A 16,402-nucleotide genomic window follows, 5' to 3' on the forward strand; every position below is an offset into this window, starting at 1 on the left:
GGTAAATTTCACTGCCAACGTAAAACAAAGTTTGAGTGTCTGACATTTTAATATATAGCCATTGCAACACCTGAAGACAACCTACCTGAGGCATGATACAAGTTAATCACAAATCCAGATATACAATACTTGAAGGGCGCTGTTGGGGCTTTCTTTCAAAGAATAAATCATATTCTGTATGTGAGAGCATAAAATACAAAGAAATTCCTAAATATGGGATTTCCAATGTAAACTCTGTTAAACCCATAACAGGTTGGTGAGATCATGTCTGGCAGGAGTTCACAATGAAACTAACTACCAGATAATATGGCACATAAAGGTAGCTAATACAACAATACATTTTCAAACATCGGATGAGATAGTGGCCAAAGACAGAATTGGACGATTATATTATATAACTGGCTCGTGTGAGGCTAGAAATAGACATCTTGCTGATTGTCACAATTGTCATATGAAAGCATACAAATGGTATCAAAAACACTTTCCGCAATTAAGAGTTGAGTAACAATTAGAGTTTTGTCAATCTTACATGTCAGATCTATCTCCATGCATAAGACACCATACAGGTCTGGTTTGACAAATTACCTAATAACAGTCAGGATTTAATGAAGTAAACTGGGCGGGACTTCCAACTTTATTGGCTGATCCCTTCTGGTGACCCTGTTGGAGAAAGAAAGCTTCTGGTGACCCTGGAAGAAAATGGATTCCCTCAGAACGGAGACACCCTCAATGGCTATAACGGCACAGGTACAAAAATGAGCCCATCTATCTCTGAGTAATACTGGTTCAGGCTACGGTTCACAGAATTGAAAAGTAAACATTATGCTGGTTTTGTTATTAGTTACAGCCAACCAGGCTCGCCCAACAAATGAAATACTTGGTAACAGTTTTGTAGACTTTTCCATGATAAATTAATTCCACCCTACCCCCCAGGTTACATGTCACGGTTACGAAGAGCCAAGCGGTAAACTAGTGTTATATTGCTGTGCCACAAAGTACATTAACTCGCACCAGGCCAATGATATTACAGACATAGCCACAGTCCTGCTGGTGATGTATGCATAAGGGTGTTAAAGCATATATTTGCTGACCTATTTTCAAACTGTGCCAAAAGTGTCACTGTCAACCAACTCAACTACATACATGGAGGCATGGTGCAACATGTTCATGTGCCAGGCTGTGCAAGTGAGCAGCTCAGGATATCTTAAACGATACATCATCTGAAACCAGAACATCATCAATATGACCTGGTCGTAGCAAGACAATTCTAGACGTGATCGTTTCATCTATGAAAGATTGACTATGTTGATTTCTAATTTCAGTTTGGAAGAATTTGGCTTTTCAATGCTCAGTAGGTTTCATTTTAGCCCAGTGGATCCTATTTTCAACTGAAGCTGCTCTCCAACTTCATATAATACCTTATATAACTCAGCCCACATATAGTATCAGACAAGTCCAGCTTGTTTTACTCTGTGGTCTGCCATTCAGTGGTGATTGGGTGAGCATCCTCTCCCACGCTCTGTCCTCTCCTCCTCCAGTCTCTTTCTCTCTCTTTATCAGTCTCCTCTGTGTTAAAGAGCCCTCTGTATCTCTCTCTCTTCGCCTCCCTTTCTCAGCACTCTGTCTCCTTGCTGTTGATGCGGATGCGGGCCTGTCTCTGGAGTCTGAAGGACAGGGCCTTGTCACTGCGTCGGGCCAGGGGCCCACGCTCTGTCAGATCCTCAAAGGAGTGTGGAGCCGAACTCCCCATGGGAAAGTCGCCCTCCAAGGCCTCTTCATCCAGGTGGGAGTCAAAACTGGGGTCCTCCTGGATGGTGGCCATGCGTGGGCTCTCCAGGGGGGGGAGGGGACTCTGGCTAGGGCTGGGAGTGGAGGTTGGGACTTGGGCCCCAGGGGTTCGAGCTGGAGTTGGGGCTTGGATGGGGGGAGTGCTGGTCTGCTGGGGGCCAGAGGCCTGGAAGCGCAGGGCTGAAATGGCAGGGGGTTTGAAGATCCGTACAGAGGCTGACTCCAGACTGCTCATAAACTCTGCATTCTGGAGACACACAGGGTCAAAGCCAAGGGTCAGAAAACCAAGATGACTACAGCATCTACAGCCAACAACTCCTTCAAGACTGTTGGAAAAGCATTCCAGGTGAAGCTGGTTGAGAGAATGCCAAGAGTGTGCAAAGCTGTCATCAAGGCAAAGGGTGGTTAATTTGAAGAATCAAACATTTTAAATATATTTGTTTAACACTTTTTTGGTTACTACATGATTCCATATGTGTTATTTCATAGTTTTGATGTCTTCACTATTATTCTACAGTGTAGAAAATAGTAAAAATAAAGAAAAACCCTTGAATGAGTAGGTGTTCTAAAACGTTTGACTTGTACTGTGTGTGTGTGTGTGTGTGTGTGTGTGTGTGTGTGTGTGTGTGTGTGTGTGTGTGTGTGTGTGTGTGTGTGACATATGAATCAAACAATACTTACACTCGGAAAAAGCAGAGACTTGGTGGTCTGTTCATACTGCTGATCCAGTTTTTTATCCTGTAAGTGGGAAAAATATGTTAGATGTGATAATAACATGTGACGGGTACTATATAACATGTTACATGTACTATATAATAACATGTGACAGGTACTATATAATAAAATGATAATAACATGTGACGGGTACTATATAATAACATGTGACAGGTTGTTATTATATAGTACATGTACAGTATTAGGTGATTGATGACAACACTCAGAATGTCTGAGTATGGGCATCTAATGTATTATTGTGTGTTAAGAAGAAAAAAACTACAGTTCCCACAATGCAACACACAACGTGGCTGTGGATCTAATGCCTTGCTTGGCTACACACCAATGTATTTTGCTAGCTCAAGAATCTTGTAATCACAAGTAGCTAAACCTATGCCCCAGTTTGTCATTCATCAAGGAACAAACATAACACCTACCACACAGTGAACCAGGATGCTGAGGGGGACCCAGAAGACCAAGGAGAAGACCACCACAGAGCCCACGATGTTGTCCGCCAAAAACTTCCGAAACGTGTTGATGTCCAGCTTGTCAATGAAATCCCACAGCCTCTCAATGACATCCTGAACTTGCTTCATACATTTACCCTGAATAAGACAAAAATATCACATGCTAGTTACAAAACCATAGAAATAGAATTACTCGAGAATAGAAAGAAGGCCCTCGGACCACAGCAATCCAGAAATGAAAACTGTACAGCCATGCAAGACTTGTTGCTAGATGTGACCGAAATAGCTGTAAGTTGCAATAGAAGTATTGTTGTTGGTTAATTTACTCCAATTAGGGCAGGGATGGTAGGGTATGGGGGGAAAGTATAGAGATGTTTTACATGTTTTTATTAATAAGGGGATTAGAAATTATGCAAACATTTCAATTGATAAAGATGATCTACCCCCCACCCCCTAAAAAATACATTTAAAGAAAACTTTTATAGTTGTTGTACATAGAAGGTTAAGAAGCATCCACTTACCATCAACAATCTTTCTTTTTTATTTTCTTCTGGGATACACTCAAAATGCCTGTTCTAGTGATTCCATTTATATGTGCAAAACCAACCAAGTGAAAGGGGATATAATATCGATATATAATACAGTAGAGCAGGTATTCCCAAACTGAGGTAAGGGCGCAATGCCAAATAAAAATGTGATTCACATTTAAAAAAATATATAAAATAGATTTAAAAAAACAATTCAAACAGTCCATTTAGTAAGGCCCGCGTCCATAGAGACACATACCAACACTACTGGTAGTACTGCTAGTACTGGTTGCAGATGGGCCTCGGCACGCCCATGTAGATATTCCATTAAAAAAATCAGCTGTTTCCAGCTACAATATTCACAACATTAACAATATTTACACTATATTTCTGATCAATTTGATGTTATTTGAATGGACACATTTTTTAAAATTTTCTTTCAAAAACAAGGACATTTCTAAGTGACCCCAAACTTTTAAACGGTAGTGTATACTGGGAGTAGTGCCTTTCCTCAGCCACAGTGTGTTATATGTGGAAAAAGTACTATCTCACAACTTGCAGACATCTAGAAACAAAACATGCCAATTTGAAAATACAGATAATTAAGACGACTTTTGAGTAGTAAGACGTATAAAAGCAACAGATACCATTAACAAGAAGGAACTAGAAGCGTCTTATATGGTGAGTTACCGTGTGGCTAGGACAGGCAAGCCCCATACTATTGTGGAGGACTTAATTCTTCCTGCTGCCGCGGATATGGCTGGGACAATGCTGGGGGAAAAGGCCAAAAAAACTGTATAGACAATGTCTTCATCAAACACTGTTTCCCGACACATCAGTGACTTGGCAGGAGATGTTCTGAAACAATTACTGCTTCGCATACAAGCCAGTGAATTCTATGCGTTACAACTGGATGAGGTAAAAGTCGTGGCGGACCTGGCACAGCTCCTGGTATATGTCTGTTATGTTAATGAGGGGTCAATTAAGGACCACTGGAAACCAGGACAACAGGAGAGGATGTTTTTAAAGTACTGGACAGCTTTGTGACATCAAATGGACTTTGGTGGTCAAGATGTGTTGGTATCTGTACTGATGGAGCAAAAGCCATGACAGGGAGACAGAGTGGAAGGATAACGCGCGTGCAAGCAGTTGCTCCCGACGCTACTTGGGTACACTGCAGCATCCATCGAGAGGCTCTTGCTGCCAAGGGAATGCCTGACAGCTTGCAATATGTTTTGGACAATACAGTGAAAATGGTTAACTTTGTTAAAGCAAGGCCCCTGAACTCTCGTGTATTTTCTGCACTTTGCAATGACATGGGCAGCGACCATGTAACGCTTTTACAACATACAGAAGTGCGCTGGTTATCAAGGGGCAAAGTATTGACACGTTTTAAAAAAATTGAGAGACGAGCTTAAAGTTTTCTTGACTGACCATAATTTTTCACTTGTCTGACCACTTGCACGATGACGAGTTTCTCACACGACTGGCCTATCTGGGTGATGTTTTTTCTCTCCTGAATGATCTGAATCTAGGATTACAGGGACTCTACGCGACTATACTCAATGTGCGGGACAAAATTGAGGCTATGATTAAGAAGTTGGAGCTCTTTTCTGTCTGCATTAACAAGGACAACACACAGGTCGTTCCGTCATTGTATGATTTTTTTGTGTGCAAATGAACTCAAGCTCACGGACAATGTCAAATGTGATATAGTGAAGCACCTGAGTGAACTGGGTGTACAATTACGCAGGTACTTTTCCGAAACTGATGACACAAACAACTGGATTTGTTATCCCGTTCATGCCCTGCCTCCAGTCCACTTACCGATATCTGAACAAGAGTGCCTCATCAAAATTGCAACAAGCGGTTCTGTGAAAATTGAATTTAATCAATAATTTCTTGCCTTAGCAAAATCGCGCTGTTAAGACACTGATGCCCTTTGCAACCACGTACCTATGAGAGAATGGATTCTCGGCCCTCAATAGCATGACAACTAAATACAGGCACAGACTGTGTGTGGGAAATGATTTAAGACTGAGACTCTCCAATACAACCCAACATTGCAGAGATATATGCATCCTTTCAAGCACACCCTTCTCATTAACCTGTGGTGAGTTATTCACAATGTTCTATGAACAAATAAGGTTTTATATGCAAGATGGTTTAATAAAGAGCAAAATGATTGATTATTATTATTATATTATTATTTGTGCCCTGGTCCTATAAGAGCTCTTTGTCACTTCCCATGCGCCGGGCTGTGACAAAAAAACTCACACTCATTCTTATTTTTAATAAATGTATTGTATAGTGTGCATGTGGCAGGCTTACAATGATGGCAACAAAAAAAAAAGCAATTGAAAGTGCACTGACCCTGATGCTAGAGGGGGTCCGCAGCTAGAGGTTGATTGTCTGAAGGGGTACGGGACTATAAAACGTTTGGGAACCACTGCACTAGAGGGTAAGGGTCAGAGGTCAGGTGTCACTTACTGCTCCGTCACAGAAGCCCACGGTGCAGGGTTTCCCCTTGCGGAGGTAGATGAATTCCCCGCCGTCGTCCTGGAATGGGGCGCACACTCCACTGGTGCTTCGACAGCACACTTTACATGACGAGTTGGTTTCTAGAGAGGGTAGGAAGAACAACACAGTGTAGTAAAAAAACATTTTTTTTAATGTATTCATATTATGAGTAAAAGGCATCTTTAATAAAGCAGAACACTTAGCGTATACAGGTTCTATGTGGCTCAGTTGGTAGAGCATGGCGCTTGTAATGTCAGGATCGTGGGTACAATTCCCGCTGAGGCAACCCATGCAAAATTCAATGCAAAAACTGCTTAATGGCATATGATATTATATTATGTCTTGAGGTTGGATTAGTCCACTACAGCCTTTAAAAGGAGGGGTGGTGAGGGGAGTGTACCATTGCAGGCGCAGGACTGCAGGTTCTTGACGGCCTCACAGAAAGGGATACATACACCGTCCAGACACTCTCCGTTGTCCAAACACACAGTCTTGTCAGGGGCGTTCTCAGGAGACGGACACTCACTACTGTTGCCTGGGAACAAAAATATGACATTGTCATTGTTCATAAAAGGACATAGAAATAACAAAGAACTAAGACATATTTCATTGTTTCACTCTCATGTTTTATTAGGGCTTGTAGACATGAGGATGGTGTAGTGGTTGGGCTCCCTTTCTGGGGGGTATCAGGTGATATCAACCTACCTGTGCAGTAGGACTTGCCCTTACAGGTGGCACTGATGGGCTCCTGGCACACCTTGCCCTCCCGCTCATACTGGCACTGCTTACAGCATGCACTGTTCCTGTCACTACATCGAGAGAGAGAGAGAGAGAGAGAGAGAGGTTCTAGGAACAGTGGTAGGATTCTGACAACATTTGGTGGTCGTTTATGATATGTTGTAAGAATGTTATAAAGAATTATTCTTCTCTGTGATATCACCCTGAGAGAGCGAGAGCGAGAGCGATATCATGGTAATACAGGGTGATATCACAGAGAGAAGATTCATTCTTTATAACATTCAATCAACACATCACAAACTACCACCAAATGTTGTCAGAATCCTACCACTGTTCCTAGAACCTAAGTGGGTGTGGTGTGCAGGTATCCGGGGGTTGGTGGTTCCAGAGAGGGCTCACCTGCACTTGGCTGTGGGGCGGAGCTTGCAGTCGGAGGTACAGCAGCGGTCGTCGTTGATGTGCAGCAGTCCCGGGTCACACTCCTCACCCTGTTCCACCCTGCTGTTCCCACACACGTTACTGTTCCTCTCCCTGAAGCAGACTGGAGCCTTGTTCCTCAGACGCTTCACAATTGAGATCTTACTGCAGTTGGAGAAAAGCTGGGGACACAAAACAAGGTCAAGAGCCGTGTCCGAAACTGGCACCCTATTTCCTCCATTGCGCACTACTTCTGACCAGAGCCCTTTGGCCTAGGGTGCCGTTTCGGACACATCCATAATCATTCTTGGTATAATGAAGACTTAAGGTTTGCTTAAGATTGATGTTTGGTTTGTCGAGTGGGGAAAAAGGAGGGTATTTGAACCTTGTTGTTGACGTGGTCTCCGCTCACAGCGATGGGGTACATGACGTATTTGCCCCCCTGGTCTTCCCTGGGAGCACAGTAGGGGATGTTATCAGGGTCGTGCTCTGCCCCAAAGTTATGGCCCAGCTCGTGAGTTGTCACCAGGTCTGCCTCCTGAGGGCAAACCATAAGAAAAGGTAATATTAGTGAAATATGATGGTGCCTATTCCAGCCAGAAATAATAGGTATTGCCTTTGTGTACATTTGGATGTTCCAAATTCGAAGCCTCTTTTTTTTTTTAAGTTGCAGGGGCGGTCTCCCAGACTCAGATTAAGCCTAGTCCTGGACTAAAATGAATGCCCAGTGGAGAATTGTTTTTCTGTCCAAGTCTAAGTTTATTCTGTGTCTGGGTCTCATAAACCCACCTTGGTCAGAATAGTTTTCCCATAGTTCTTAGTGCTGGTGAGCCCAGTGTTGAGATAAATAGCTCTCGTCTCAGGCGAAGACGGAGGGCACTCTGATGACAGAGAAGGCAAACATGTTCCAATATCAGTTTACCTACGTCAGAGTTGTGGTCAAGGTTAATGTGTTGACGGGAGGCTTATTATCCGTCCCAAAATGGAACCCCATTCCCTATATAGTGCACTACTTTGGACCAGCGCCTTATGGGCCTGGGAGAATAGGGTGCCATTTAGGATATGGGACTTGCTCAAAAGTAGTACAATACATAGGGAATGGGGTGCTATTTGGGGACGCAACCTTACTCTCTGAGCAGAGGCCCCCAGGGATGCCCTGTCTGGAGGGGGCCACGTAGGCCAGGCCCAGGGTCCCCTCGTCAAAGTCCTGGTAGGTGAACAGGTGAGCCAGACACACCTTGGACGCGTTGTCTGCTATGTCCACACTGAATTGCTGCGATGAGAACAAAGAGGGAATATATCACTGCCTATTATCATACAGTATACGACTACTCTGATGTCATTACTCAGATGATTAAAACATGCTGCTCACCTCCAAGAGCTTCTTCACGTCCCAGACATCCTTACCCTCTACGGGACTTCCCCTCATGTTGAAGTGGGCCTCCCCCGGGGGTACGCGGGTGGGGACCTTCTCAATGATGATCTACATTGAGGATTAAAGATTGAGAATGATGGGGAAGGAAGAATTGATCATCAATCCCACCTCGTGGTAATTTTTTTTTTTTAAGGACAGTGATCATATGTTCCTGGCAGCATGGCAACGGGGTAGTTCTCAGCCTGTCTCAGCTAACTCACCTGTTGGATCTGAACCCCGTATCCTTTATACTCGTCATCCCACGACGTCGACCTGTAGATGTCATCCACGCGGTCAATCAGCTCGATCTGACCGACCAATCACAAACAGGGAGAAAGGTAGGTGGTGTTTTTCCACATACAACCATCAAGCCAAAGACCACCCCAAACAACATAGTATGCATCCCAAATGGCATCCCATTTCCTTTATAGTGCACTACTTTTGACCAGAGCTAAATGGGTTAAATGAGGAAGACACATTTCAGTTGAATGCATTCAGTTGTACAACTGACGAGGTATCCCCCTTTGTCTATAGGCCCTGGTCAAAAGAAGGGGCAACTGCATAGGGAGTAGTGTACTACTTTTGACAAGAGTGCCATTTGGGACACAGATAACATCACATCTTACTAAACAGCGCCCCCACCAGGTAGTTGAGGGTAGTGCTCTCCTCGCCACGGCCCATCTCTTGGAAGAAGCGATGGTCAGCCACCAAGAGTAAAGGACAGGTGTTCTTCCTGTGGTCATGAACCTGTCTCTTCTCTCTGACCAGGGGCTCTGTGGATGAGTGGAGAGGAGATCATGTTTCATTGCCCGTCAGTGCCATTGTCAAGCTGAACTACGCACCACTTTTATTTTCTACACTACACTACCCTAAACAGAGCATTGGGCAGATTCAAGCTGTCAATTTCATAAATATATTGCAATTAGACATCTCATGCCATACAATTAACAACAGCAACTGAGATAACCGAGTGCTTCTCATAAAGAGTGATTTGGTTCTCACACCATAACTGCAGGGAACATGGCTATGTCGTCATCATCATGGGTCTGCCATTACAGCGAACTTAAAGTATATGTTGTATTTTATTTAACTAGGCAAGTCATTTAAGCTAGTATGAATAACGGATGAGGATATGATTATTAATTTAACAGACACTGACAATGTGACCAGGGCTTCTGGATAGCCTGGTATGTGAATATGTTTAGTTTGTATATTCAATCATATTAAAATAGCATACATTGGGTTGCATTAGATGGAGTGGTCACTACATGTGGTTTGGACTTATGAGGGACAGGATTTTACTGTGATCATTATTTGGGAAAGCTCCACCCCACATTCTTCTCTTGTAGTCAACTATGAGTTCAACCTACTCAACCTTCATCTCCTACTCTCCCCCCACACTCACTCTCTCCCTCGTGCTCCCCTACTCACCCTCTCCGTCTTCACCCTACTTCCCTCTCTCCCACGTACCTTCCTCCTCATCCTCCAGTCTAGCTGATCTCATACTCTCAGGCAGCAGGTCATTGGAGTCAGCCTTCACGTAGCCACAGACCTTGGGCGAGGCCAGTCGGCTGATGTTCCTTATGTGCTCAGGACGGTATACCAGCAAACGGCCATCGGGGGGCGCCGACGTAAACCTCCACAGGGGCTGAGAAAGGACAGGGAGTCAAAAAAAAAGGGGGTATTTTGACACTTTATTGAGACAGTATGGGAATCAGAAGAGGATTCAGGCAGGTGAGGGAAACATTGGGAAGGGTGGACACAGGGATTGAGCCCTGGTCTCCGGTGGGGAGATTTGTATATGTGACATATGCCAGGAGTGTTACCACAGCTCTGCCCAGAAAGGAAGATTTTATATGATTATAAAACTCGGGTGGATTATATACAGAATATTACTCACACACACTGAGACTTTTCAGAGTAGATTGTGATATTACAACAATATGACAATCTGCTGTTAAAATAGTGTGATACCATACCTCAATGTTGTACTCTGCTCCGTCAGTGAGGATGTGTGCCGAGAAGTCATTGTCATCAATATGCGCCTGCACTCTAGAGTTCTCCTCCCCTTCAAATGGACAACACTCAGTAAACAACTATGATGAGAAACACCACAAAATATAAACATGGGACAAAGCCAAATTCCTAAGGCACTAAGAGACGTTAAAGTGATAGTTTACTCCAAAATTAGATGTTAGCCAAATGTTTTCAGACCTCAAAAGTGGTCCAAGGTTGATGAGTCCAGATGATACTGGTAGGCAACCTTTTATAATCAATGTAGCACTTTAAAGCCACATAATGGACCTCAATCTGGTGGCTTCGGAGCCCAACCATGTGGTGTCCGTCTTACCTATGACATGGCCGGTGAAGAAGTTCTGTCTGTTGACCTCGTAACTGTCCTCCTGTCCATCCTCATCCACGAACACAGCGCTGAAGTCCTCTGTGAACAGCTCCGTGTTGGTCCTCAGATACAGCTTGAAATGCCTAGCGCACACAAACAGAGTAAGAAACAGGGTGAAAGTAAATCACAAAGATCATTAATAAGATTTGTGACTAGTGCAACTGAGGCATTGACATTTGATTTGCATCCCAATGGAACCCTAGTCCCTATATAGTGCACTACTTTTGACCAGGGCCCATAGGGACACAGCCGTGGAGTTCCTACCTCTGTAAGGCAGTGAAGCTGAGATGTCGTTCCACGTGGGTCTGTGTCTGGAGGTCCCGCCGCCGGACCGAGTGAGTCTGGAGACTGGCGAGGGGCAGCACCTCAAAGTCTGAAAGCATGGAACTGAGGAAGTCTGAAACAAAGGCAGAGGATAACAGAACAGATAAGTACAGAACACATTTTCCTGACTAAATGCCACCAACACAAGAACGTTCATTAACCAACTTATTCAACCTAAAACTATTCAGTTTTATTCGATTCCATCAGAACAGTTCTCTCATAACACATCAAGTGCCAGGGGGGTTAACCCCGGAGTTATACTATTATTGCTGCCATAATTGCTATATTGGCGCGTACAAGTGGTTGAATATAGTCTCACATGCAGTCTGAAATACTTTTTCCTTCAGATGTTATTTCCATATGGAAAATACTATTATGATGTATTCTTTGGCAACTGTTATGTGTGTGGGATGTTTGGTTTGTGACCATCCCCATCTCGAATAGCATAAACTCATGACATCTGTTTAACTGAAAATCAAGTTAGCCTAGGCTCTCTCCACTCACCATATTCAGGATCTACAACCTCCGCAGGCGGCTTTGTTGCACCATTCGTTAAAAATAGAGAAACTATAAATAAAAAGACTATCTGCATATCGGTATTTATGGGTGGAACGTGTAAAAAAAAAGAAAAAATCCATACACTGGTCAAAAAACTGTTTCCACAGTATGTGTTGTATCGGGATAATCTCTCCAAAAGCCCACTAATTGAGGTGTTTCCGAATTCCCAAGGCAGGCAACAATTTAACAAAATTGGTACGGTGACCATGTAACAAAATTGGTACGGTGACCATGTAAGCAAAACATTCAGTTGTTCTGCAACTATAACCGATTGTTAAAAGTCGGACTTCTAGTTTCGGCAAAAATATTTGTTCTTGAAAACCAGCTCCCGCATACCCGGAAGTGTTGTGACAGAAAAAAAAATCACATTACAGTTGTTCACTTTACATTAACATGACGCGTAGCCTACACACTATTTTCACCGCAATCTATCCCCTGTTGTAGACAAATTTTACCCCCCCAAAATGTTTTAAATTGTTCTTCTGTAGATCTGTGTTCGGAGGATCTTGCAGAACATTTTTGCTTCAGTCACTGCAGCTCTTACATAAGGATAATAAAGCTTTAGCAGCAGTAGAGGGATTGCAAACCCGAGCGACATCTGGGCTGATCTATTTTTAATGCTTGGACATCCCATTTTAACGTCTAACATTTGCGTTTAAAATCCCAACCATATGCCTAGGCCTTGGCAGTAGTGTATGTATAGACCTATTTTGTCAACGTGAAATTACTGTCATTTTTACTTTCAAATAAGATTTTCTGGGGGCCCGTTCACTGGCAACGCTGAAACAACCATGAAATAACTTATCTTATACAGTAACACGCCCATTACAGTTACCTTACATATTATATTCTTGCACAAATATACATTATGTAATAAGCACTTGATCAAATTAAGTAGGCCTACGCTATGATGTACAGGTAACTGCCAAAATAAAGAAAACACTTTATTAATTGAAGGATACAAATTAAATGAAGGATATAGATTTTATTGAAAGCAGGTGCTTCCACACAGGTGTGGTTCCTGAATTAATTAGTTAAGCAACTCATGTCCCATCATGCTTAGGGTCATTTATAAAAATGCCCAGTTGCCCATTGATTTGGCTATTATGGCTAGAACAAGACATCTCAGTGACTTTGAAAGAGGGATCTGAAGCATGCATGCATGCATGCGTGCGCGTGCGCGTGTGTTGTGTGTTTTCATTAAACGTTTTCCGTTTGGAGTAAATGGTGTCTGGTGCAACAGAATGCAAAACTTTTTGCAACAGGATTGGCATAATGAATACATCCCTGATCTCAAACCAACTGAACACTTAAGGGAGATTCTAGAGTTGTATTACATCCCTTTTCACTTGGTTGGTTTTGCACATATAAATGGAATCCCTAGAACAGGCATTTGGAGTGTATCCCAGAAGAAGAAAAAAAATAAAGATTGTTGATGGTAAGTGGATGCTTCTTAACCTTCTGTGTACAACAACAACAAGAAAAGTTGCAGCCCTCCAATAGAGTTCCAGTTATCTATGTGCATTGAAGCTGTTCTGGCGGCTCGTGGTGCCCCAACACCCTATTAAGACGCTACGTGTTTCCTTTATTTTGGCATTTACCTGTATATTAAAGTGGTGAGCTCTATTCTTGAAGTGATGTGAGATGGGCTATAAAGCCTGCTATTTTCATTCTCCAGTCTCAGTCTGTCTTGAGAAGTCTATTAATACTATGTCTGGGCTTTATGAGACCGCTGGACGACAGTGGTAGCCTACAGTAGTTGGTCTGAGATTCGACATTCGCCAGACATTCGGAACTTCAATAGTTAGCGAACAATTTGAGCTATATACCTCAGGTTATTTACGAAGAGAAAAAAGTGTACAACATTGTACAGGTTTTATTGTTTTCATAATCACACGGAAACGGTGGAGGCAGCCTGTAACACTGTCAATGTAACTAGTTAGGGACCGTCAACAAAGTGCATGATCACTATTTACACATTTCAATACTTCTTCTACCAATAACATACCAACCTCATTTCAACTGTTGATTATTCCTAACAAAGAGAGGCATGGTGCACATGCCTTTGGATTTCTCATAACATCATTCCCAGTTATAAATACACTACCATTCAAAAGTATGGGGTCTCTTGGAAATGTCCTTGTTTTTGAAAGAAAAGCACATTTTTTTTGTCGATTAAAATAACATCAAATTGATCAGAAATACAGTGTAGACATTGTTAATGTTGTAAATGACTATTGTAGTTGGAAACAGCTGATTTTTAATGGAGTACCTGCATAGGCGTACAGAGGCCCATTATCAGCAACCATCACTCCTGTATTCCAGTGGCATGTTGCGTTAACTAATCTAAGTTTGCTAATCCAAGAAGGCCAGCAAACCGGAGTCGCCTCTTCACTGTTGACGTTGAGACTGGTGTTTTGCGGGTACTATTTAATGAAGCTGCCAGTTGAGGACTTGTGAGGTGTCTGTTTCTCACACTAGAAACTGTAATGTACTTGTCCTTTAGCTCAATTGTGCACCGGGGCCTCCCACTCCTCTTTCTATTCTGGTTAGGGCCAGTTTGCACTGTTCTGTGAAGGGACTAGTACACAGCATTGTATGAGATCTTCAGTTTCTTGGCAATTTCTCGCATGGAATAGACTTCATTTCTCAGAACAAGAATAGACTGAGGAGTTTCAGATAGAAAGTGCTTTGTTTCTGGACATTTTGAACCTGGAATCAAACCCACAAATGCTGATGCTCCAGATACTCAACTAGTCTAAAGAAGGCCAGTTTTATTGCTTCTTTAATAAGAACAGCATTTTTCAGCTGTGCTAACATAATTGCAAAAGGATTTTCTAATGATCCATTAGCCTTTTAAAACGATAAACTTGGATTAGCTAACACAACGTACCATTGGAACACAGGAGTGATGGTTGCTGATAATGGGCCTCTGTACGCCTATGTAGATATTCTATAAAAAAAATCTGCCTTTTCCAGCTACAATAGTCATTTACAATATTAACAATGTCTCACCACGCTGCACCTTGGTCCTCTTCTTTTAACGGCCGTGACAGAACTTCCCACCAACAACGGACCGAGCAGCGTGGTAAGGAAGAGCAACATGTCCAGGATTCATGGACTTGGGAGGAAATCCTGGACGGGAAAGGACCCTGGAGGTAGGCTGGGGAATATCACCGTCCGAAAGAGGAACTGGAAGCAGCTAAAGCTGAGCGGCGGCGATATGAGGAGGCTAACCATCAAAGCAGGCATGAGAGGCAGCCCCCCCCCCCCCCCCTAAAAAATGGGGGGAGGCACACCGGGAGTGTGGCAGAGTTAGGATTCAGACCTGAGCTAACTCCCTGTGCTTACCCTGGCGAACATGTGACTGGTCAGGCACTGTGCTATGGGGTGATGCACATGGTGTCTCGAGTGAGCATTCACAGTCCAGTGTGCTCTGTGCCAGGGTCCAGCATTTGCCGGGTGGAAGTGCTCATCCAGCCAGAATGGGTTGTGCCAGCTCTGCGCTCAAGACGCCTGTGCGCCTCCACGGCCCAGTGTATCCGGTGCCTCTGCCAAGGATAAAGCCTCCGGTATGTCTCCCCAGCCTGGTGAGTCCTGTGCCTGCTCCCAGAGCCAGGCCTCATGTGTCTCTCCATTCCAGTGATGTTCCATGGCAAGAAGCCTCCAGTGATGATCCATGGCACGAAGCCTCCAGTGATGGTCCATGGAAAGAAGCCTCCAGTGATGTTCCATGGCACGAAGCCTCCAGTGATGTTCCATGGCACGAGGCCTCCAGTGATGATCCATGGCACGAGGCCTCCAGTGATGAGCCATGGCACGAAGCCTCCAGTGATGATCCATGGCACGAAGCCTCCAGTGATGATCCATGGCACGAAGCCTCCAGTGATGATCCATGGCACGAAGCCTCCAGTGATGATCCATGGCACGAAGCCTCCAGTGATGATCCATGGCAAGAAGCCTTCAGTGATGATTCATGGCACGAAGCCTCCAGTGATGATCCATGGCACGAAGCCTCCAGTGATGATCCAAGGCACGAAGCCTCCAGTGATGGTCCATGGAAAGAAGCCTCCAGTGATGTTCCATGGCACGAAGCCTCCAGTGATGTTCCATGGCACGAGGCCTCCAGTGATGATCCATGGCACGAGGCCTCCAGTGATGAGCCAAGGCACGAAGCCTCCAGTGATGATCCATGGCACGAAGCCTCCAGTGATGATCCATGGCACGAAGCCTCCAGTGATGATCCATGGCACGAAGCCTCCAGTGATGATCCATGGCACGAAGCCTCCAGTGATGATCCATGGCAAGAAGCCTTCAGTGATGATTCATGGCACGAAGCCTCCAACGACGGCCTCAAATCCGGAGCCTCCAGTGACATCCTTCAGTCCGGAGCCTCCAGCGACGTTCTTCAGTCTGGAGCCTCCAGCGACGGCCTCCGGTCCGGAGCCTCCAGAGCTGGCCTGCAGTCCGGAGCCTCCAGAGACGGCCTCCAGTCCGGGGCCCTCAGCGAGGGTTCCCAGTCCAGGGCCCGCAG

General features: G+C 44.2%; 1 protein-coding gene across 1 annotated transcript; it reads right to left on the reverse strand.

Moving 5' to 3' along the window:
* Positions 1 to 30: 30 nt before the first annotated feature.
* On the reverse strand, positions 31 to 12,776 carry adam17b (ADAM metallopeptidase domain 17b). Its single transcript, XM_021600131.2, has 18 exons — positions 11,815 to 12,776; positions 11,251 to 11,383; positions 10,936 to 11,069; positions 10,565 to 10,653; positions 10,056 to 10,233; positions 9,228 to 9,358; positions 8,807 to 8,893; positions 8,544 to 8,654; positions 8,300 to 8,444; positions 7,961 to 8,052; positions 7,557 to 7,709; positions 7,154 to 7,353; positions 6,722 to 6,825; positions 6,417 to 6,551; positions 5,987 to 6,117; positions 2,940 to 3,107; positions 2,470 to 2,526; positions 31 to 2,035 (listed from the first exon to the last, which is right to left on the reverse strand). The coding sequence occupies exons 1-18, from the start codon at positions 12,074 to 12,076 to the stop codon at positions 1,613 to 1,615; spliced, it is 2,733 nt and encodes a 910-aa protein (XP_021455806.1). The 5' UTR covers positions 12,077 to 12,776; the 3' UTR covers positions 31 to 1,612.
* Between the last annotated feature and the right edge of the window lie 3,626 nt (positions 12,777 to 16,402).

Source organism: Oncorhynchus mykiss, chromosome 4 (assembly GCF_013265735.2).
Source record: "Oncorhynchus mykiss isolate Arlee chromosome 4, USDA_OmykA_1.1, whole genome shotgun sequence".
In the NCBI taxonomy this organism is placed as follows: Eukaryota; Metazoa; Chordata; class Actinopteri; order Salmoniformes; family Salmonidae; genus Oncorhynchus; species Oncorhynchus mykiss.

Bases quoted from the DNA above. Each gene is read 5' to 3' on its own strand.
- adam17b (XM_021600131.2), bottom strand. From the start codon at position 12,076: ATGGTCACCGTACCAATTTTGTTAAATTGTTGCCTGCCTTGGGAATTC. The intron at 8,053-8,299 runs GTAAGGTTGCGT...CTCTGTCATCAG, and splicing joins TGGGGGCCTCTGCTCAGAGA to AGTGCCCTCCGTCTTCGCCT. The intron at 2,036-2,469 runs GTAAGTATTGTT...GTGTGTCTCCAG, and splicing joins AGTCTCTGCTTTTTCCGAGT to AATGCAGAGTTTATGAGCAG.